We start from the raw sequence: 22,399 nt of genomic DNA, 5'->3' as shown, positions 1-22,399 counted from the left end.
CACCAAACGAAGACTCCCACTCAAGAGAAGGTCTTCTCGCCTTGCCGCTAAACGAGCCGCCTCCGCGTCTCCTACCAAGGTGCCGATTAAAAGGTCACGGTCACCGTCCCCCCCAGACCAATCCTCATCCGTCACAGTTGTGAAGACTGCACCGGTAGATAACATCGTATGCCGTAACTGCCACATCGCTGGCCACCGCCACAAGAACTGCCCCGCGTATTATTGCAGAGTTTGCCTAGAATATGCCCCGGGCCATTTATCGGTCTTCTGCAAGGAGTTAAAAGGAGAAGCAGTTATTCCTTTAGTATGGACCGATGTCGGTTTCTACGACGCACTTGTGCGTTGGGAGATTGAACAAGACGCCATCGCTCACGGTAAGCAGATGACGCGCACTACCATCACCGAGGAACAAGACGACCTCCTTCATTCAAACTACGACGCAGACCCCATCTACTGGGCCAACCAGGATATGTGAAGTCGGTGACTTCATCGCTAAACGAGGGGTAATGTTACAGTAACTGTTGCCCCTATCACTTTTTCTCTTATCTGTGTATTACATCATGACCGCACCAGACTGTGCCATCACTAGACTAGCTTCTTTCCATATCTGTGTATCACAGCACGATTGCCTCGCGCCGTTGCTAGCTGACTCATCCCTTATCTCTGACTCGTCTCAATGACGTCATCCCTTATCTCTGACTCGTCTCGATGACGCCATTCCTTATCTCTGACTCGTCTTGATGACGAATACGTACCGGCCCTAAAGTAGGCCATACCTATATAAACCGGGTCCTGTACTTAGATAGACTTCACTTTAATCTACTAGGTTTTACCCAGAACATCCTTTGCTTAGGACCCCCAATCCTAAGCATCTGATATCGATATTCAGGTCGGAGACACTCTCTAACTTGTCTTAAAGACCCTTACATTTGTGAGGTTACGATCCGGCTTTAGACGTCACTCTTATCGAGTGTCTATTGTCGAGCCTATCCTAGTCGACCTACGGTTCACCGTAACAGATACTGGCATCTCAGAAGAGAACACGAAGATCATGTTCTTCAGAAATGGGCTAAAGCGTGAGATAGTCTCTGCCATTTATGCCTTCGAAACCACCCCCACTACCATCGAAACGTGGCTAGAGAAAGCCCTAGACGTTGAGGTCTGAAGGACCTTAATAGCACCTCCTACCTACACCAAAGCGAAAGACCCATACGCCATGGATATTGATAAGGTAGATATAGATGACAAAGAAAGTGAGAAGAAGACAAGGAAAACTTACCTTACTCCTCAAGAACGGGAGCGTAGGCGCAAGGGCAGCCTTTGCTTCAAATGCGGTAAGAAAGGCTTAGCCGCAGACTGCCCTAACCACCCTACGGTTACGACCAACACTAGGAAAGTAGTCAAGGAATCATCTGATGACGACTACAAAGAATTCCAAGAATGGAAGGCGTTTAAAGCACACCAGATGAAGAAAGCCGGTAAGAAGCCAGAAACTCCCAGAATCGGACTTTTAGTACAATCGATTGGTGACACTAATTCTATTCGTTTGCCATTAACCATCAGATCAAAGAAGACCGAGAAAACCACTGTAGCCGCCGCTCTAATTGATTGTGGCACAGAAGGCGAATTCATCGATGAGAAATTCATTCTCAAAGAAAACGTTCGCACGCACAAACTTGAAACCCTGATACCTGTGCGAAACGTAGACAGCACGTTAAACAAAGCTGGAAGAATCACACGGTACTGTGAACTTTCCTTTTTGATCAAAGATATCCCAATGCGGAAGCAATTCTTTGTAACCTCTTTAGGAGGAGAAGACGCTATCCTGGGAATGACTTGGCTAAAGAAAGAAAACCCAGATATTGACTGGACTAATCAAGAAGTCCACTTAAGGGAGCGTACCCTAAAGAAAGCATTTATCACCGAAGTAGAAGAAGATGAAGATGTCTTTTATGATGCTCTAGAAGAATTAGAACCAGAATGGGACCCTGCTAACGAAACCCTCCCACATCTTCTAGATCCCATCAACAATGATGACGACTTTTACACCTATATCCGGAAAACTGACAATATTTCACAGACACTCGCCCAAGACGCCGCCAAACCAAAGAAAACCTTCGAAGAACTTGTACCCGAAGAGTTCCAACAATATAAGGACGTATTTGGTGATGTAGCTAACGGTACCCTTCCTCCAGAACGCAAATATGACCACAAGATCGACCTCAAAGAATCCTTCGAACCGCGGAAATGCAAAATCTATCCGCTCAACGCCAAAGAAGAAAAGGCTATGAATGATCTCATTGACGAACATCTAGCTAAAGGGACAATTGTTCCTTCCGAATCACCTCAATCCTCTCCATTCTTCTTCGTCGGGAAGAAAGACGGTGTTACAGTAATGGTTGCCCCCCTATCATTTTCTCCATTGTATTACGTCATGACCGCACTTCGCCGTGCCATCACTAGACCAACTCCATTATCATGTCCATGTATTACAGCACGACCGCCTCATGCCATCGTTAGCTGACATCATTTCCCTTATCTCTGACTCGTCTCGATGACGTCATTCTTCTTATCTCTGACTCGTCTCGATGACGTCATTCTTCTTATCTCTGACTCGTCTCGATGACGTCATTCCTCTTATCTCTGACTCGTCTTGATGACGTATACGTACCGGCCCTAAAGCAGGCCCTACCTATATAAGCAGGTCTTGTACTTAGTTAGTCTTCACTTTAATCTACTAGGTTTTACCCAGAACATCCTTCGCTTAAGACCCCCAATCTTAAGTGTCTGATATCGATATTCAAGTCGGAGACACTCTCTCTAACTTGTCTTAAAGAGGCCTTACATTTGTGAGGTTACGACCCGACTTTAGACGTCACTCTTATCGAGTGTCTATCGTCGCGCCTATCCTAGTCGACCTACGGTTCGCCGTAACAGACGGTTCCCTCTGACCCTGCCAAGATTATCGCTACTTGAACAAACACACGGTTAAGAATAATTACCCTTTACCGCTAATCTCTGATCTTATAGATAAGCTGAAGGATGCCAAGATCTTTACCAAGATGGACATTCGATGGGGCTATAATAACGTATGTATGAGAAAAACTGATCAATGGAAAGCAGCTTTCGCCACTTCTAGGGGACTTTTTGAACCCATGGTCATGTTCTTCAGAATGTGTAATTCACCTGCTACCTTCCAGTCAATGATGAACGATCTGTTCGGAGACATGATCCAGGAGGGGTGGATTATCATTTATATGGACGATATACTAATCTTTTCAAAGGACGATGAAACCCACCATATCCGTACTCACAAAGTACTCCAACAACTCCGCGACAACCTCCTTCACCTAAAACCCGAAAAATGTACGTTCAACGTAACCAATATCGAATATCTTGGCATGATCATCAAACCCGGTTCTATCGCTATGGACCCTGCCAAATTAAAGGGTATATCCGAATGGAAGACTCCCACGAAAGTGAAGGAAGTCCGGTCATTCCTCGGATTCGCTAACTTTTACCGACGGTTTATTGCTGATTACTCTTCGATTGCTAGACCCCTAATCGACCTAACCAAGAAAGACGAAGAATTCTCTTGGACATTCGAACGCGAGGAAGCTTTTAATAAGCTGAAGCATATTTTCACATCCTCTCCTATCCTCCAGATACCCGATAAAAACTCCCCTTTTGCGATTGCTACCGACGCCTCGCTCTATGCAACCGGAGCAGTACTCCTCCAGAAAAACGATAATGGAGACTGGCTTCCATGTTCATTTTTATCTCAATCGTTTAACCCCGCTGAACGGAATTACCAGATTTATGACTGAGAACTATTAGCGATCATCCATGCTTTGAAAGCATGGCGACACTATCTCCTCGGATCTCCATATCCCATTACCGTACAGACTGACCACAAGAACCTTACTTATTTCAAAGATGTACAAGACTTGAACCGCCGTCAAGCTAGATGGCAAACTTTCCTTTCCCAGTTCGAACTCCAAATTCAACATGTACCTGGGAAAGATCTTATCGTTCCCAACCTCCTTTCCCGTAGAACGGATCACCTTCCAGTCGATAGTGACGAAAAGGATAATATTAGTATCCAACTTCTCCCAGACTCGATGTTTATTAACGTCATTGACACTGCTTTTACGGACAGACTACGTATTTCTTCTTCCATTGATCCTGTAGTACATACAGCGCTTCAAGCGCTTACAGACTCTTCGATTCCTCCCCCTCTCCGATCCGCTCTTTCCGATTGGAAATTGAGCGACGGAATTCTTTCATTCAAAGGACTTACTTATGTACCCCCTGGAGATCTCCGACGAGAATTCACATCCCTACACCACGACTCTCCCACAGCCGGACACCCTGGACATTTTAAAACCCAGGAACTCCTATCTCGCGACTATTGGTGGCCAGGTCTAGCCACATTCGTCAAGAACTTCGTAGAAGGCTGTTGCATCTGCCAACAGAATAAAGTAAACACGCACCCTTCTACTCCACCACTCTCCCCTATCCCGGCCCCCATTTCCAACCAACCCTTTGCTCATTGCTTGGTGGATCTCATCACGGACTTACCTATTTCAGACGGTTTCGACTCTATTATGGTCGTGGTCGACCACGGACTTTCGAAGGGGGTAATTTTCACCCCTTGTCTCAAAACTATTGATGCTGAAGGCGTTGCGAACATTTTCTTCTCTAAAGTTTTCTCTAGATACGGACTTTACAATAAAATTATCTCTGACCGCGGACCTCAGTTCGCTTCCAGATTCCAGATCAAACTCGGAAGGCTCCTCGGGTACAAGAACTCCCTCTCCACCGCATTCCATCCTCAGAGTGACAGAGAGACCGAACGAGTAAACCAAGAACTCGAAGTCTACCTCCGGATCTTTTGCGCCAACGACCAAACTGGTTGGGCGCCCATGTTGCCATTAGCCGAATTTGTCCATAATTCGTGCCACCATTCAGCACGTGGTACTTCCCCTTTTTACCTCATGATGGGCTATCATCCACGTCACCTTCCTGATTCCCATCCGAAATCCGACATCCCTAATATTGAACAACGACTATCGTTACTAAATAAAGCATGCGATGAAGCGCTAGCCGCCCACGAACTCGCACGCAATACTATGCGTCAACGAATTACGTCTAAATTTGTACCATTCTCTAAAGGCGATAAAGTCTGGCTCGAAGCCAAAAACCTCCACCTCGGATACCCCAATAGGAAACTCGCTCCTAAACGCGAAGGACCATTCATAATCACCGATGTATTATCCCCTATAACCTATCGACTCGGGCTACCGTCACAATGGTGCATTCATCCGGTATTCCACACCGCACTCCTCTCTCCTTATAAAGAGAATGATACCCATGGCCCTAACTATATTCTGCCTTCTCCTGATTTGGTAGACAGCAAAGAAGAACACGAAGTTGAAGCGGTTGTCGGACACCGCGGATCTTCATCACGAAGACAATACTATGTAAAATGGAAGGGATTCCCGAGTTCCGAGAACGAATGGATGAAGGAAGCCGAACTAGGTAACGCTTCCGAACTTCTCACTAACTATAAATGATCGCATCGTCTTCTTTGATAGTAGTCGGTGTCTACTACCCTTACAACAGGGGTAATGTTACAGTTCTTATTCTTTTCTTTCACCTTTTCACTTATTCACGCTTACTTATCATTCTCAGACATTCTATTACATTCTATCGTACGATTCTCTTTTCTTTTTGTGATTCGCTATTCATTTTCCATCTCTGATTCATTTATTAAAGCTCCACTTTAATCTCCTTATATATACTCTATCTCTTATGCTTGTACTTCTTTAACTTGACCTACGCAGACCAGGGCCTGCAATATACTGCTTAACTCGCACGACTCGTACATAGGTGTACGCTTTAGACTCTTTGTGACCGTTTAGTCGTTCTTACGAACGCTGAGCGTAACACAAGGATCAATCAGCAAGATGGAAACAGAGATAACTGAGAACCAGAAAGATGGAGATGCCTAAATGGGGATAGGCGCAGGATCTCGGATGGAGGGTGGGAATGGTCCAGAGATAGTACAGTTAATATCCGGAGATCTGGGGATCCGGAAGGCAGGGTGGAAACAGGACTGAGATATGTGAGGTGGTGGATGTAGTCCAGAATCCAAGAGGTGGTAAAGTCCATATGTCTTGCTGGATGGAATGTGCATAGGGTGGACAGGATAGGGGATCCAGGGATGAATTGGATATGGGGTCCGGAAATAGGTCCGGAAAGCGTGAGAATATGATGGGATCTATATCTGGCATATGGGATATGACATGGGTAGCGAATATCTTGTCCATTAGGCAGCTGTAATTGTTCAGTGAGATTCAATGAAATATAAATCAACTCACTTTGTGAACTCATCCATAAATGAACTTGAGTGTTTCTTCGTCTGTGAGGTGCTCCACCACAACAATCTTGTGTTGGAGTTCGGATACAGATGACCAGATCGACGGGTGCAAGTCGTATAGGACTTGGACAAGTCCTTGTGCAACAGTTCCAAACACACTAAGTATGATCGAAACAGGTGCAGCCACTGTCTTGTACATTGCAGTGATGTTGTTTGAGGCCCACAGCTTCGAAGTTTCTGATAAAGTTAATTCATTAATGACAGAATGTACACATTTGGGCATGCAACTTATGTTCATTGAAAATTGACGAAAGGGCAACACACAAGCTCACCTCTATGAAGGTCTCCTTCTGATCATGGGTTGGTAACCCACATTCATTGATTACCTTCCCCGTCAGGTTTTTCTTCGCCACCTTGGCTATTTCTTTATGAGTGGCATTTTTGGGGTTATAGGGTAAATTAGAGTCCAAGGGTGCAAAGGACAGGGGAACAGTTAGTAATGAAGATGATCCTGCTGAGGTCCCAGGTGGTGTGGATGCAGGTGTGGGCCGTGAAATTGGAGCCAATGATGTGGATGCGGGTGCAGGCTGAGGCTGCAAATTTGAGGTAGAAGATGTAGAAGCTACTCCCCTCGGTGGTGCGAGAGGAGGGGGCATGAAACACTGTGTTTGCGTCCTCTCTACTGTTGAATTGTTGCCTATGGCCTTGGTTTCAATCAATAAAAAATTAATGCATAGATAAAATGAGACTTACAAGTACCACGCTGTCTGTGAATAGGCCTGGTACATCATCACGGAAGCGCATCAGTGCAAGCGCATATGCAACCTTGAATCTCGATGGGTCATGATGTCTGATTCGAACATTCTGATCAGGACCAGATGTCCTTGGGTACTCCCCAGTGAGCACAGACCTTCAAGGTGAGTTTATCACCCCTCAGTAGCTGGGTGGTATAATGGTAGTGCTGGGTGGCCTCATGTAGTAGTCGAGGTGCAATTGCTGGGGGTGCTGCGATGGCACATGATGGGGAGGTGCATGCTGGAGAGGCAAATGCTGGGGAGGTGCATGGTGGAGAGGCAAGTGCTGGGGAGGTGTGTGCTGGAGAGGCAAGTGCTGGGGATGCGCATGCTGGGGAGGCAGTGAGTTGTAGGAGAATTCTATATCATTGATGATGGATGGCGGTTGTTCTGCCGTACTGCCCACTTGGTCTCTGGATTGATTCCCAGTGATATTAAGTCCAGGTTGTCTAACAACTGGGTAATTCTGCGAGTAGTCAGCTGAGTCAAAGCCAAGTCCATCATGGAACATGTACCCTGGTTACTGCACCGCATCTTCATCATCCTCCAGTACCTCTGGCAGTACTTGCAGGTGGCATGTGTGGATCTAGAGAGTTGACTTTGGTGGGGGCTGTTTCTTATGAGTCAGTTTACATGCCTTAGGTTGCTGATCACTCAATGTAAACAAGTGTGGTGATGATCATAATGGATTTCTCGAATAGGTAAGGAAGGTATACATGTGGGACAGCACATGTTGATGTGATGCCATCTATCATTGAATTGAAAAAGGGGTTTGATAAATACACCACCAAGAACTGAAAGATTTGAAAGATAGGAATATGGTACCCAATGACATTGAGCACCTAAGATTTAGTACCCAATCTCCTCCACTGATAAGACACTTTATCAATGCATCTGTCAATGTAATTAAGGACTGTATGCACCGCATAATCAGACTGATCTATGTGCCCAAGCTGATATCCTTATCAGCTTGGAGATCATTGGATTTATCAGCTACCACACCAGTGCCAGTATCATCTTTGATGATTGGAAGGTTGGTTTGGATGGCATGTAGCTGGAGTTCATCAAGCTTGTCATTGATAACATCAAGTTCAGATTGCTCCTTAGGACAGATGACTGTGAGACGGGCAATGTTTTCAGATGCTTGCTGCTCATCATAGTCAATCAGTAAGTGCTTGAAGACTTCGGCTTCACCAGCTGCAATTTCCCACTTGTCTTGTTCCACATCACCAATATACTCAATGACCTGCTGCAGCTGTTTCATCTCCTCCATTTCCCAAGCAGAAGCCTCAACATGAGCCCATCTGTGCTCTTGTGCAGCTTCCTTGTATGCTAGCACACGGCAGACTCCCTCTCGATTGAATGACCTGATGCCACATGAAAAGATGTTTAAATTCTAGAAATAAATTTAGTGTTACTCAGAATGTTGTATATAGTAGCCATATCCTACTGTGTTGCTTGGATCACTGTCACTGCTTGAACTGCTTGAATCATCACAGATAGTATGTCTTCCTATCATGTTTGCAAACATGTGTTCTTCTTTGGTGGAAAGCGTCCTGTAGGGTTGATATCCAGTGGCTTTCTTTGGGCTATGCAATAGTCCAACAGATCCATTACCCGAGTCCTCAAGAGAAGGACAGCCCCCAGAAGAGGGAGAGCTCCTAGAAGAGGGAGAGCTCCTGGAAGAAAGAGAGTCCCCAAGATAAGGGAAACCTCTTGACTCAGGCATTAAAAGGATCATATGCTGTGAATCCATTATGCTTGGAGGAGAGCTCTCCATTGTTGTGAAGACATCATCTAAACATGGGTCATGACCCTTTGGTCGATTGAAGGAAAGAACATTGTTGGACTTGGTGATATCATCTTGGGTGCAATGAAGGGGACTAGAAGGATGAGGTGTGGGTCCAGAGTAGGACCTATGTAGAGCAATACATGCAGGAGACATTTATAACTACACAATGTTGATGTGCTGTGTATGGTGGGCCTATGATGGTACAACAATAAGTTATTGTATTGAGTTTTGACTTGCCCAAAAAATGCCTAAGTCTTTCATAGTCCAACTCTACAGTCGGACTACAAAAGACTTAGGCATTTTTCGGGTGAATGGAAGACTTGCTGCAGCAGACTTCATCATGTTCAACCCACCAGAAACTACATAGCAACCACAGCCAGGAAATTACAACCCAAATGATGCAGGTTTCTTCCAGGAATTTACAGATGACCTTGATGCCTTCGGAACTGGACATTTTGGGTCCGTAGAGGTTAGTTTGGCATGCACTATTGCATCTGACACCTTTCCAGTGCTACTCCTAGGACAGCTGATATCTCATGTCCTATCTGCAAGAAGCAGTACGAATCTCATGAGGCTATTGTGGATCATCTAAACAGTGCAGATTCGTGTTATATGGCTGCATCTGAAATGCTCCCTGCACCAAAAGGATTGAAACGAGCACCAGAAAGTAATGTGAAAGGAAAATACCACCCTACCTCTGGCTACCACTACATACTTCCTGAGCACCCACCTCCCCATAATATCTTCCAAGAAATGCAGGAACATGATCTTCAGCCTCAACAAACAGTCAATCCGTGGTACCCTTTTGATGGCCCAGGTGAATGGTTGCTTGGCAGGTTCCTGGTTGAAAACCTTTCGCAGACTCAGATTGATCAATTTCTCAAGCTAGAATGGGTGTGGGGACTCTTGTAGTTATTCCTTCCTCACATTGAGCATGATAAATGTTTCTAGTTCAAAACATGAGAGCGGCCATCATTCAAATCCAAGGATGAGTTGTTCTTTTTTTTGGAATCACTTCCTGGGCATGGACCAAAATGGCAGTGTACAGAATTTCAAATCAAGGGCTACGAGTCCATACAACCAATCTACCTTATCTGGAGGGATGCTTTGGAGGTCATGAAACAACTTTTTGCGAATCCCATCTACACAAATCATATGTGCTATGACCCCCATATCGTCCACAATGGGACAGAGAGAGAGATAGGAGAATTCTGGACGTCAGATGATGCCTGGTCTATACAAGTACATGTCTCATTTATAACTAACCTCAACTAACCCTTTGTTCTAGGACCAGCTCCCCCCAGGAGCTACAATTGTCCCAATAATTATGGCTTCAGACAAGACCCCCATCACATGACACACAGGTGGACTCAAAATGCATCCCTTATTCCTCACCATCGGAAATATTCAATTGGATGTTCAGATGAAGGCCACATCACATGCCTGGCGCTGTGTGGCATTCATGCCAACACCGACCTTCCTGGTGAACTTGGATTACCAAACACTCCTTCAATCACATTTGTGGCACAGATGCATGGACTTCATTATGTCGAATCTTAAGGTGGCAGTGCGTGTTGGGGAATTTATGGCCGATCCCTCGGCTCACTGGCATCACTGCTTCACTCCCCTCATTAGCCATATCGCTGATCTCCCTGAGCAACTCATGATAGCATGCGTCACAAAGAATTCATCTCCTATCACAACAGCCAATCAGGCAGAGTTCAGGGACACTGTGCCACACCCCCCCTGCAATGGCGCAGATACATATGAGCTCATACGAGGTCTTTGTGCTAGGGTCAATCCTTGGGACCTTTACCAGTTCAACAAAGAAGTGAAGAAGCTGCACTTGAGTGGCATACACCTCCCATTCTGGAGGAATTGGAGGTCTGCAAACCCAGCAAAATTCCTCACCCCAGAAATTCTTCACACCCTCCTTAAATTCTTCTTCGACCATGTCTTGAAGTAGACTAAAGAAGTTATGGATCATGAGTTGGATGTGCATTTCAGGAGCCAGCATAAGCACATTGGGGTATGCCACTTTGGATCAGGTGTCTCTCATGTGAAACAGATGACAGGAAGAGAACATCAGGATATCCAGCGCACAATAGTCCCTACAATGTGGGGAGCTGCCCCTCCCGATTTCATCTATCTTGCCCAGAATCTTGTTCACACACCCACCAGCATTCGCAACATGACCTATGCACTAAACGAGTTTCATCGTTATAAGCATGCCATCATTACAGCAGAGGCATGGCAAGGAAAAGGCAGGGTCAAGGACGATTTTTTTATTCCCAAACTTGAACTTATGCAAAGCTTCACCCGTATCATCCAGCATGTCAGTTCACTTATGCAATACTCAGCTGATGTTTCTGAGCATCTCTTAATTACACATTGCAAGCATCCCTTCAAGAAGACGAGTTGCCAGAAGGATTTTGTCAAACAGATCGCACAAATCCTCAATTGGGAAGAGGCTATATGCCTTTTCAAACTTTACACACTCTTATCGTCATCATCTACCATGGCCTCGCGCCAATCAGGCAATCCTCTCATCAATGCAATCATTACAGAAGATGACGAAGTCGCTGCTACAGACACCGACCCAGCCTTATTGTGGATATCCTGTATTAACCCAGAAGCTCAGAAATGTCTGCACAGCCCATGGCCAGTGCACAATCACTTTCTGAAAGGGATCATGTCCAACAATGTGAGGGTTGCCTTCAACATTACTCTCAATCCCAGTCGCAAACGCCTGGCTGCATCTGATCTCCAATCAATGTATCACATTCCTGACTTTTTACCAGTCTTTTACAACTTCATCGCTATGAGAGGTCATGCAGATCTCAACACTCAGCTCAATCAACTGTTGTTCAATGTCTGGTACAAATTCCGCATTCAACTTCACTCCACTTTCAATGAACACAGTATCATGCCCAGTCAAGTCATGCAGGCTGACCCTCCATCTGAAGCATTTCCTTCTGGCCACTGTGATGCCATGCTTGTTGGCCAGAGTGATGGAAGCACACGTACGCTTCTTCTTTATTTTTCATGTACAATACTGATATTTGAGTGTATTCTACTGCAAGTCCCTTTGTAGCTCAAGTGCGTGCTGTATTCTAACTGACCACAAAGAAGTACTCATCCACAGAAGTGCCAGCATTTCTGAATCAAGTCTTTGTGCTTGTTCAGCCTTTCAATTTTGTTGGAGGAGATCCAGAGCCATTGACAGGCATGTGGAGAGTCCAGCACTCATGGAATGCTGATCTTTCGCATCCACAATATGGAGAGCAACTGACTGTTATAGTTCATCTCACCAATGTCACTCATGGAGTAGAGCTGATACCCATTTACGAAGGACCATTGAACAAGAATGTTGGGAGTAACATGTTGATGGAGCTGTTTGACAATTTTTTCCTTAACAACTTTGCAGACAAAGAGATGTATCACGCATTAGCAGTAGCTTTAGATGCAGTAGAGACTACTAGTGAGTCATTGTGATTGTCTACATAGTATAGTGAATCCTGTTTTCATTTGTGGTAGTGCGATTCAATCAATGGCTGAACACGACGATTAAGGTTATCCTGATTACCTTGCGAGCCATCACGTCACTCCAAGATCTCGCATGCCCATCCAGCATCTCCACCAATCAGAGCTGCCCATCACACAGGTCGTAAGTGTTCGTAATTGTTCGTAACGCGGTTAAGCTAAGCGTTAATTTCAGCGTTTTGCAGATGTATATATAATCATATATCGGTATATATGACAATACCTTCGGTTCACGAATATGTACATATTTTGTTCCAAAGCTACTCGAAGAGTCATTTGGCATGGTCGAATTGGTAAGCAGGTATCCTGCCCTCTCGAGCGGCTCCACCTGCTGATAGGCTCCCACCCCGAGTCGATGTATGATGCCCGGTACACCCCAACCCATTAGATCGTGTCAGTGACTCTGGAGCCAGACGAAGCTGGATGGTTGACCTCGCAGGCGAGTGGGTATAGATTATAGGTCTTAAAGATATATACTCTAATGGTAGTTTTGCAATCATCTGCTTCATATGCTAAGCGACGGTGTTGAGGGGGGGGTGATGCATGTTTGGACTTGAGTGTTACCTCATGTTGAAACGGATCAAAGCTCCGGGTTGGAACAGGGCAACTAAGCATTCCAATATAAAAATCATACTAGCCTCCTCCTTCGACTTGATCAGTTCCTATCAACTTCCTCTTAACTACCTCTAGGTCACATACAACGGCACACCATGAGTCTATTGAAGATCCCCTTCATTCTGGTTTCGGCCATTGGTATTCATATTTCGTTCACTTCTCCTTCCCCGCCACCATCGTCTAAAGAGAAGGTGGTTCCCTCGTCGTTAGAATTCTTCGTTGGATGGCTTTTGAAACTTCGCAGTACGGAGTTACTGAGGGTGGGTTGCTCCTAAACACCGGTCGTTGTCTTTATTGATCTGTGGATAATATAACAGATCAGCGCATGGGCAGCATCGTCTGCTGAAGTGGCTAGCATCCTGGCCATGCATATAGGACCCTCCCATATTCCAGAAGGCATCTATGGCGCTAGAGCTGTGCGGCTTTTGCGCGTTCTTCACCCTACACCAATCACCCCCGCTTTCCTTGTCGGCAGTATTGCTGTCGCAATTGGCGGCGCTTGAGGCTTTATTGTATCTTGACGTTAGGGAAGCTTTGGAGCTACCACCTCAGCGTCAGAAAAGAGCACAGACTTGTGACGAGCGGGCCATACTCGGTGGTGCGCCACCCAAGCTACACTGGCCTCCTTCTCCAAAGTGCTGGCGCTGTCATCATGTACGGAAGTCAAGGATCGTGGATGAGGCAGTCTGGGATATTGCAAGTGCCTTTCATTAAAGTATTAGCAGTGACTGGCTTTTTTGTCTCTACCACATTATGCGCTTGGATTTCCATCAACCGACCTGCAGTGGAGGACCAGATGTTGCAGCGTGCTCTGGGCAAAGAATGGGAGAATTGGGCAAAGAAAGTGAGATACAGGCTTATTCCTGGGGTTTATTGATTACACACATGACCGTACGAACTCACCGTTACACCTATTTTCCATTACTTACGTGCAATCTATATCAGGGGGGAATAACTACTTGCAAAAGGCCGAACATGCGAAGTTAAAGAGTACCTAGCTTTCTTTGATGTGAAGGACGTGATGGCACAGGAGGTATTCGAGTGATGGAGGGAAAGAGGATTTGTAGATGCCTTCCACTGATATGCTAGAAGGACGTTGTTCATGTGATCCTTTTACCCCAAATTCTCTTGATATGAGAGACGGCTGGTACTATATATCATAATTCTGTCTTGATGACGGTGACAATGCGGTTCTACATACCACCTGAAGTTGGTCATATGGATCGGACCGATATACCACAATATTCGAAGCGGGATCTGGCTGTATCGCACAAGATCCCCACACACCAATTTGTGCACCCATGTCTTCCTAAGCACGATTGGGTTGAAGGTGTTGACATGTCAGTACGTCAGTACTTCAGTATGGATGCATCTGAGTCACGCTTTTGACTTCATTATGTAATTCGATGTTTTCATTTTCAACGTTTCAACCTGGGGAACGCACTATACAGCCTATTATGTACAGGTTTATTGAAGCGCCCGTATTATAACGAGGGTTCGTCTCAAAGACCGAGCTCGAGTACCCATGCAAACTGTTACCTTTCTTTCCACAACACCCTTGGCATGGTCTCAACCAGACTCATATAGAACAGTTTGGCTTTTCAGTCAATGTGCGCTTCATTTTCAGTGGTTTGTATTGTCTGCACTATGAAATATACTAAATTCTATATCATGATTTGCCTTAGCGCCTTAGCCTAATATTGTGCTAATTGAGTACTATGGTGAGAGTAGAGTTTGCAGGACGCTCTGAGGCTTGCATATTCCTTTCAACTATGGTGCATTGATGTGCTTTCGCCGCTGACTGACCTTGACATTGTCCTACTGATGCTAATTGGTGATCTAGCACTTGGTTTAATCAAACTGGCGTCTATCGTGCCGAACTGCCCTCAACCACATGTAAATACACGTGCATGCATGGCCTGAAACCTCATCCTCTCCCTCCTCTCACCAGCCGCGAGCTTCATCCAGTCCCCATATTTCTACCCTGCTATCCACCCACCGCTCAGCCCATCCTCTTTCCTCGTTATTCCATCATCATGCCCGGTAACTGGGACGGCAAATATATCAGACTTGAACGTGAGTCCCACATTACCTTCGTATTCATTTTGTGCATCATCCTCTTGCCCTATCTACAGTCATCAGTGTGAACGATCTTCCACTTTCTTCCGAGCGCATACCCGCAGGCTTTTACGTCTCTATTAACGTCGATTCGAGGAGGCGCTGGAAATCACCCGTTCGAGTATTATCATCCGACAAATCAAAAGTGTTGGGCGACATCGTGATCTTGTAAAGTCTATAACAACTTTCAGATGCGATTCGAGGACTGATCATCCGTTTGTAGGTCATTACGCGAGGTGCCTGAATTATCGGTGGAGATCAGGGTATCCTATGAGCTCGGTCGAATGCTAGGCAATGGGAAAGTCGTTGCAAAATTAGAAATGTCGTGGGATGAGCTACTCGATCATGGAGATGGGCCTTTTGGTGAGTAACCTCCTTCTCACTCATGCGCATATATTCATATCTCGCAGACATCTCCTTCCTGCCCGTTTGTAGTGATAACTCTTCCCTCACGTTAAAGGTTGCTGTTCTGCATCCTTGTGACAATCAGGACAGCGCACTGTTTGATGTGAGCGACATCGGCCTTTGTGTTGTTGAATGTTGTTGATGGAACACCTACTGTAGTCCATCGTTGAATGTGATATTGCTCGAGACACGGATGCGGGACATGAACGATTTGCCACGTATGTGGCAAGCGGGACAGTCTCTCACCTGAACCATGCTATACAGCATTTTCAGTTGGTCCTGGACCAATGTCAGGCCGGCCATCCTGACCAGGCAGCAGCTCTTACCAACCTCGCGTGGGCTCGCCTTCAAGACTACATCCAAAACGATCCTCAAGACATCGACTCTATCACTTCTCTCTTCCGCGAAGCCCTTGCGTTGCGTCCGCAGGGCCATCCCGATCATCCATTATCTATCTATCACCTCCTTCAAGCGTTGATCTGGCGCTACAGCAAGGAGAACTTCACCGCCGCCTATATCCATGAATCCGCGCAACTGTCCTGCAAACTACTGCGCCTCTGTCAAGAGGGCACCTACCTTCGTAGCATCGTGGTAGGAGCAAATGGCATTGACTTTGTGATCCGCGCATGCAACAATCTCCCAACCGACGCATCTGATGAATGCATTCACCTTCGACGAGTCGTGCTCGAGCTCTGTCCTCTGGGCAATGAATACCATCCCAGCGCCCTCCACGAGCTTGCACAGGCAGTAGAAAGACGCTTCAAACAATGTGGTAGCATTGACGATCTAGATGAGTGCATTCAATGTCGTCGCGAAGCCGTTTCTCTGTGCCCCGGGGGAAATTCTAAATACGAGTCCTACCTGAATAACTTGGCCTTGTCACTCAAATTCCGCTTCGATTACCAAGGCAAATTCCATGACCTCAATGAGGCCATCTCTTTGTACGAAGAAGCGCTGCGCGTTGGGAACAAATATCGTGACTTTTCATTGGACAACCTCGGACTTGCCCTCCTCACCCGTTTCAACCACTGTAATGATATTAACGACATCATCAGAGCCATCAGCCTCCATCGCGAGGCACTGACATTGTGCCCGCCTGGGAATCCATATCATGATTACACGCTTAACAACCTTGCCCTCGCGCTCCAAACCAAATCGGATGCCAGCGAGGATCTCAATGAGATCATTGAGCTGTACCGGGATTCACTTCTGTTCACGCGGCTTGATGATCCAGAGCGCCACATAAATCTCCACAATTTGAGCTCAGCGCTCTGTTCTCGTTTCACGCAAACTCATGAGAATGAAGATATCGAGGAGGCCATTCGACTGTGCCAAGAATCGTTGGAGGCTTTGCCTTCACTGCATCCAGACAGATATTTCGGCTACATGCTGTTACAGGAAGCCTACTTGTCTCGTTACAGAGTGCAGTGCAAGTCTGCTGATTTGTCACTCGCTATGGAGAACTTTAGACTGGCATCACGACATCCCACTCAAGGATTTCCGGAACGTATCAAAGAGGCTGTAGACTGGGCTCGCCAAGCAGAAGCTTATCGACATGACTCTGCCCTCGAAGCATACCAAGTGTGCTTGCAGCTTTTCGACAACCACATCATGACGCGATCGACGATTATCTCACGGCGCGAGGCTGCGACCGCTTTTCGCGGTGCGCGATCATTGCCAATAGATGCAGCTTCATGTGCTGTACGTCGTGACGATCTGCGACATGCAGTTGAACTCGTGGAACAGGGTCGTGGTCAGCAGTGGTCATTGGCATCCCGACTCAGGACTCCGCTGGAAGATCTCGAGTCCACGAATTCTAACATAGCTCATAAGTTCTCAGAGCTCAGCAAGTGTCTGGCTGATGCTCAAGGTTCCACAGTCAGCACGGACGGAGCTATTGCTGATCAGGCAGCAGTAGAGTACAGGAGAATTACAACGCAATGGGAAGCTGCAGTAGCTGAAATCCGTAATCTTCAAGGTTTCTCGCGGTTCCTGCTCCCACCTTCATACGAAGACTTGCAGGCGGCGGCGCATCATGGCCCAGTCATCATCCTCATTGCAAGCCAATACTCGTGCAGTGCCATCATTGTCCCGACGTCAGGAGAGCCCCACCATGTTTGCTTCCCGCGCATCACTCTCACACATCTGGAGACGTTCAAGAAGGACTTTGCCAGGGAGATACGGCAAGCGTCTCGCATGCGTCCAGAGGAGACGAGGAAGGAATTACAAGTCCTCTTACGGACAGTATGGGACGAGATCATGCTACCCATCGTCATTGTCCTCCAACGAGATCTCAGAATAACGTGCCGCTCTCGAATCTGGCTGTGTCCAACTGCAGCTTTCACTTCCATTCCTCTCCACGCAGCTCACCTCTTTCGAACAAAGGCAGACGGACGTGGGCGGGAACTATGCCTGGAGGATGTCTACATCTGTTCTTACACACCAACACTTTCAGCTCTGATCAGGTCTAGACAGATGATGAAGACGCGTGTGACTCCGTCCTTTGCGGCAATCGGACAAAGTTCACCGGGCGTGGGACAAGGCGAGGCGCTCTTGAATATCGACAGTGAGCTTGAGCTCGTCTGCAAGCTCGTCCCCATGACCGCCAACCCCACCACTCTCTCCGGCGACGACGCCACGCGAGCAGGTGCCCTCGACGCATTGCAATGCAACACTTGGGTACACCTCGCTTGTCATGGAAAGCAGGACCACGAGCAGCCTTACAATTCACGTTTCGCCATGAGAGATGAACCTCTCACGCTACTTGACATCATGGAGAACGACACTCCGCACGCTGAGTTTGCATTCTTATCAGCATGTCATACCGCCGTCGGCGATGAAGAGACACCCGACGAGGTCATCCACCTCGCAGCTGGACTCCAATTTTCTGGGTTCAAGAGCGTCATTGGCACCCTGTGGGTGGTTGATGATGCTGTCGTGAAACACGTGGTCGAAGCTTTCTACGAGAATATGTTCAGTGATTCGGAGGACGGTGTTGTCATGGACTGTACGAAAGCGGCCTGGGCGCTCAACCGCGCTACAAATGCCGTGAAGGCGAAAGTACCGCTTGAGCAGAGGATGGTTTTTATTCATATTGGTGTGTAGTCTCATGTCGTGCTACTTTCGTCTGCTACGGCTTCACGGCTTTGTTTATATTGCTGTATTTTTCGTCTGCTTGCACTTTAAGTTATAGGAATTACCTTGTCTTTCTTGTCCTAGTTTTCTACCTCACCAACTCTGCTGACAACACTCAGTCAGCGTAATCATTGAGTAAGGTGTCTATCATCGAGATATCAGCCCTGAAAACTTGATGGGGTACAGGGAAAATGGTAAACTGATCGGTGTGTTAAACGACTTCGTTGGCGAATGTGGTGGGTCCTGGGGCAACGAACGACGCGGTGCTGTTGATGGTGCTTGATCTTCTTACTGCAGAGACCCAACAAGACGCAGTCAAACACCTATGTCGCCATGATCTGCTCATAGTTTGCTACAGGCTCTTGTATAACTTATATCTACTTCGCAATTTATACTTATAAGTATCACGACAAAACCTAGAATCAATAAAAACAGATTCTCCCACTCCTTGCACACTACCCGCTCATCACGGATCAATTTTATAGAGCATCTCCCGCGCTACACACTACTGCTAGTTGATATGTGGACGCGCTGCTGAAAAGAGATTGAAGTCATAGCAATTTCTGTATCAGAGTTGACCACAAGCTTAGCGTGATATTCTCGAACATCGAGGATGAGGCGTGGTCCCAGCACAAACAACTACACGAAGTGGAATATCTGAGCGAAACCAAAATAAATCTGAGCTCCATGGAATATGTGTCCTATAGAAATGATGAATCATGGTCGCATGTAGCGGTCGGTGACAGCTTGCATACTGCCGAGAGTGTTGGAGAGAATAAACCAATCTCGAAGCAAGAGACAGCTAAAAAAAACTAGCACATACAAGACTTCAGCGGAACAAGAACCACATTCACATTATGAGTGTACCTTGCAAAGTAACTAGCGTGAGTTTTCATCAACACCGTGAAACAGTCCCCAATAATACCACTTGTTGAGTATCGTCGTAGTTCACAGAAGTGCTTCACAGCAATGCAAACCGCGAGACACAGTGCAATAACCTCCCATACAGTGTCAAGTATCCAAGTCGTGGACTGCAGAAATAGAGAATCTCCTGCGTAGCCAAATATGCACTGATAAGTGCCGGAGAGAACGAATTCCTCTGATATTTCTCAAATGAGCCTTTAAACATTTCATACATAATTAAAGCTTACCCCCTGAAATCTCCATCTGTATGGCGATCATCACTGCGTTGGCGATTCTGATGGCTACAAAAATGACAAGACATATCAGCACCTTTCTGGATCGCTGATATATGGCATGTAACCGGGTGATTATGATGACTTGCATGATGCTTCAGTCAAGTCGATATCACGGAGGTGTATAGCTCACCGCCCAGTATTACATTCAGAACGTCATTCGTCCAATCAATTACATCGTTTATGATAAGGCCTGAGAAATTCAGCAACATTAGTTATCAGCTTTGGACTATCACAGGCTCGAAACAAACTCACAGCTGCGGGAGCCGTTATGTTGAATCGACGAGTTGTTCGAGGGTCTCACTCACCCCTGCATGGTAGATCAATTGTGTAGACGAGAATGGAAGGCATCGGTACAGAACACTCACTGTGTCTGTCATCGAAACCGTTGGAGCACCGACTGTACGCCGCCCGTCAGAAGAAAGGGACAGAGCCTATGTGAGGATACATACTCAGTGTGTACATCCTGATTGTGAGAGGTGGGTAATGAGCGCAACATCAACGGCTTAAACTTCCAAACGCACACAGCACATTCTATACCAACATAGCGCACCTAGGACGTTTTGAAATCATCAAAACTTAGACTTGCTAAGTGCATAATATTGAAACACAAGGTACCTGCACTGAGGAAGAGAAAGGTCATCAGGGACCAGCGTTGCCTCTGCCGTGCACAAGTTGTAATTTCATGTCGCTCTTTTGATGTAGAAGTCAGCTCACCCAGATCAGTTCAACCTATAACACAATTCTAAGCGAGTGGGCTGCCCTAGTAATGGATCGACGCACCTCTTGTCCGAACGTAAGTGCTGAGAATACCATAAGAATGTCAGTGGTCCTTTCATCCTTAATCTTGCTCACCCGAATCATACACTAACCCAACAAATGTGGCAACTGCGAAATTGGAGTCAAGGTGAATCAAATAATCACCGTCATCATGCGGCCAACTCTACACGAACCTGTAAAATAGTCGAAAATAATATTTGCATTGATGAGTGGCCACCAACTGGGATCATTCGAGACCAGAGCCATGCTATTAGAGGATGGGAGTGAGCGAGCGGGGGAACTTGGTGGACGTATAATGATCGCATTCATGTTTGATATACCACAGTCCAGCGCTTACATCGCCAAATTGAGATTTGAGGGATGATATCTGATTGATCGAAGTAAGCGTTTCAGCCTGAATTCCAGTAGAAAGACAATGTGCATCCAGGGGTGCCGATGGGATCAAGGTAAAAGTTGTTGGTGAGATCGCAAGGCAGCGACTTGCGCGGAATATTTGATCGTCCCAAAAGACTGGAGAACTGTTCGTGATTTCGGCAACCTGCCAGTGTGATCTTCGAAGTATTCTTTTGGTATTCAGAATTATTCTTGCCACAGTGAGGGATTCGGCCTCGACCCATCAAAGACACCATTTAGATCATTGATCCAACACGGCCCAAGTCGACCTCATGGCAGACATTGTCAAATACGACACGAGCAGAATCCACTACCTGTCTTCTGATTCATGTACACGCTGATTAGTACAAATGCGACCAAAAGTACGTACATGCATCGTATCCAATTCCCTGTGACACAACACGATCGACATGTGTGGCGACGAGGGCAGTTGTACAAAGAAAAGTATAAGGTTTTACAAAGAGGGAGAGAAGGGGGCGATTGTACAACAAGGAGGGGGCTGTGTTGTTGTACAAAGAAAGAGCAATCAAGTGATGTGGACAGGAACGGAGGCACGAAGCGGCGGTGATGGTACACGCGTGAATGCAGAGTTAATGAATGTGTGATGAGTCCAGTTTCGTGGTTCATAGGATACTCTGGTGAACTATAGAAGATTAAGCTCATCGACGAGCTTGAGGAGCGAATAGCCAGTTGGGAGAGGGAGAATTTCCCCCATCCCTGAAAAAACCTATCCCCAGCAATGAGTATTCAGACCGTATATATTGATGAGATCAAGAAACCGAAAAATAGGGAGTGTGAACTGCGCATTTCATGGCACGAGCGAGAGCGGCTGATTTTGAAAGATTTGATTCACGTTTGTGGCGGTTCAAAAATAGTAGAAATTCATGTACATAAATCAGTTTCGAGTTTTGTAGGCCTTTGAACAGCTTTAAACACACCATTTCGCACCCATTTCCTACTCATTCCCCATGGTCTACCAGAGGATCAGTCTCGACCGAAAATAACGAGCTCAGTACCTACATTTGGAGGAAGAATGGGAGATCGAGCACATGCTGCTGTTCTTGAAAGTATAGAGCAGATAGAACGATGGGAGGCAAGTCTTAGCAGATTTTACATATTTTGGATGCATGCCGCCAGCAAAGCGGCGAGCCAGTCTATAGAGCTCGATATTACTAAGCTTGGAAACCTACCTTATGTAATATATAGCCACTTGAAGTTTCAAAACGTAGGTTCCGAGGTTCTCAAT

General features: G+C 46.3%; 6 protein-coding genes across 6 annotated transcripts; all 6 read left to right on the top strand.

Annotated features, from left to right (window-relative positions):
- Positions 1-6,881: 6,881 nt before the first annotated feature.
- On the top strand, positions 6,882-7,913 carry BJ212DRAFT_1296478 (uncharacterized protein; the record flags this gene model as incomplete). The annotated part of the gene is made up of 4 exons (XM_041332463.1): positions 6,882-6,923; positions 7,160-7,299; positions 7,362-7,518; positions 7,878-7,913. 4 exons carry the CDS (start codon positions 6,882-6,884, stop codon positions 7,911-7,913), a joined length of 375 nt encoding a protein of 124 aa, XP_041198026.1.
- A 1,073-nt stretch (positions 7,914-8,986) lies between these two features.
- BJ212DRAFT_1444833 (uncharacterized protein) lies at positions 8,987-12,085 on the top strand (the record flags this gene model as incomplete). The annotated part of the gene is made up of 9 exons (XM_041338019.1): positions 8,987-9,072; positions 9,490-9,862; positions 9,935-10,185; positions 10,212-10,216; positions 10,333-10,643; positions 10,788-10,930; positions 10,976-11,333; positions 11,379-11,991; positions 12,036-12,085. 9 exons carry the CDS (start codon positions 8,987-8,989, stop codon positions 12,083-12,085), a joined length of 2,190 nt encoding a protein of 729 aa, XP_041198025.1.
- Positions 12,086-13,112: 1,027 nt separating this feature from the next.
- BJ212DRAFT_1327448 (uncharacterized protein) lies at positions 13,113-13,497 on the top strand. Its single transcript, XM_041334634.1, has one exon. It carries the CDS (start codon positions 13,222-13,224, stop codon positions 13,399-13,401), a length of 180 nt encoding a protein of 59 aa, XP_041198024.1. The 5' UTR covers positions 13,113-13,221; the 3' UTR covers positions 13,402-13,497.
- Positions 13,498-13,625: 128 nt separating this feature from the next.
- BJ212DRAFT_1262618 (uncharacterized protein) lies at positions 13,626-14,003 on the top strand (the record flags this gene model as incomplete). The annotated part of the gene is made up of 1 exon (XM_041330282.1): positions 13,626-14,003. A coding segment is annotated over one exon (378 nt), but the record flags the coding sequence as incomplete, so codon positions are not given.
- An 802-nt stretch (positions 14,004-14,805) lies between these two features.
- BJ212DRAFT_1327438 (uncharacterized protein) lies at positions 14,806-15,613 on the top strand. Its single transcript, XM_041334633.1, has 2 exons — positions 14,806-15,255; positions 15,304-15,613. Exons 1-2 carry the CDS (start codon positions 15,037-15,039, stop codon positions 15,406-15,408), a joined length of 324 nt encoding a protein of 107 aa, XP_041198022.1. The 5' UTR covers positions 14,806-15,036; the 3' UTR covers positions 15,409-15,613.
- Positions 15,614-15,904: 291 nt separating this feature from the next.
- BJ212DRAFT_1261922 (CHAT domain-containing protein) lies at positions 15,905-18,754 on the top strand (the record flags this gene model as incomplete). The annotated part of the gene is made up of 2 exons (XM_041330227.1): positions 15,905-16,208; positions 16,329-18,754. Coding segments are annotated over 2 exons (2,730 nt in total), but the record flags the coding sequence as incomplete, so codon positions are not given.
- Between the last annotated feature and the right edge of the window lie 3,645 nt (positions 18,755-22,399).

This window comes from Suillus subaureus (genome assembly GCF_016647635.1).
Source record: "Suillus subaureus strain MN1 chromosome Unknown BJ212scaffold_4, whole genome shotgun sequence".
Classification (NCBI taxonomy): domain Eukaryota; kingdom Fungi; phylum Basidiomycota; class Agaricomycetes; order Boletales; family Suillaceae; genus Suillus; species Suillus subaureus.
This window is presented reverse-complemented; position numbering and strand designations above follow the sequence as displayed.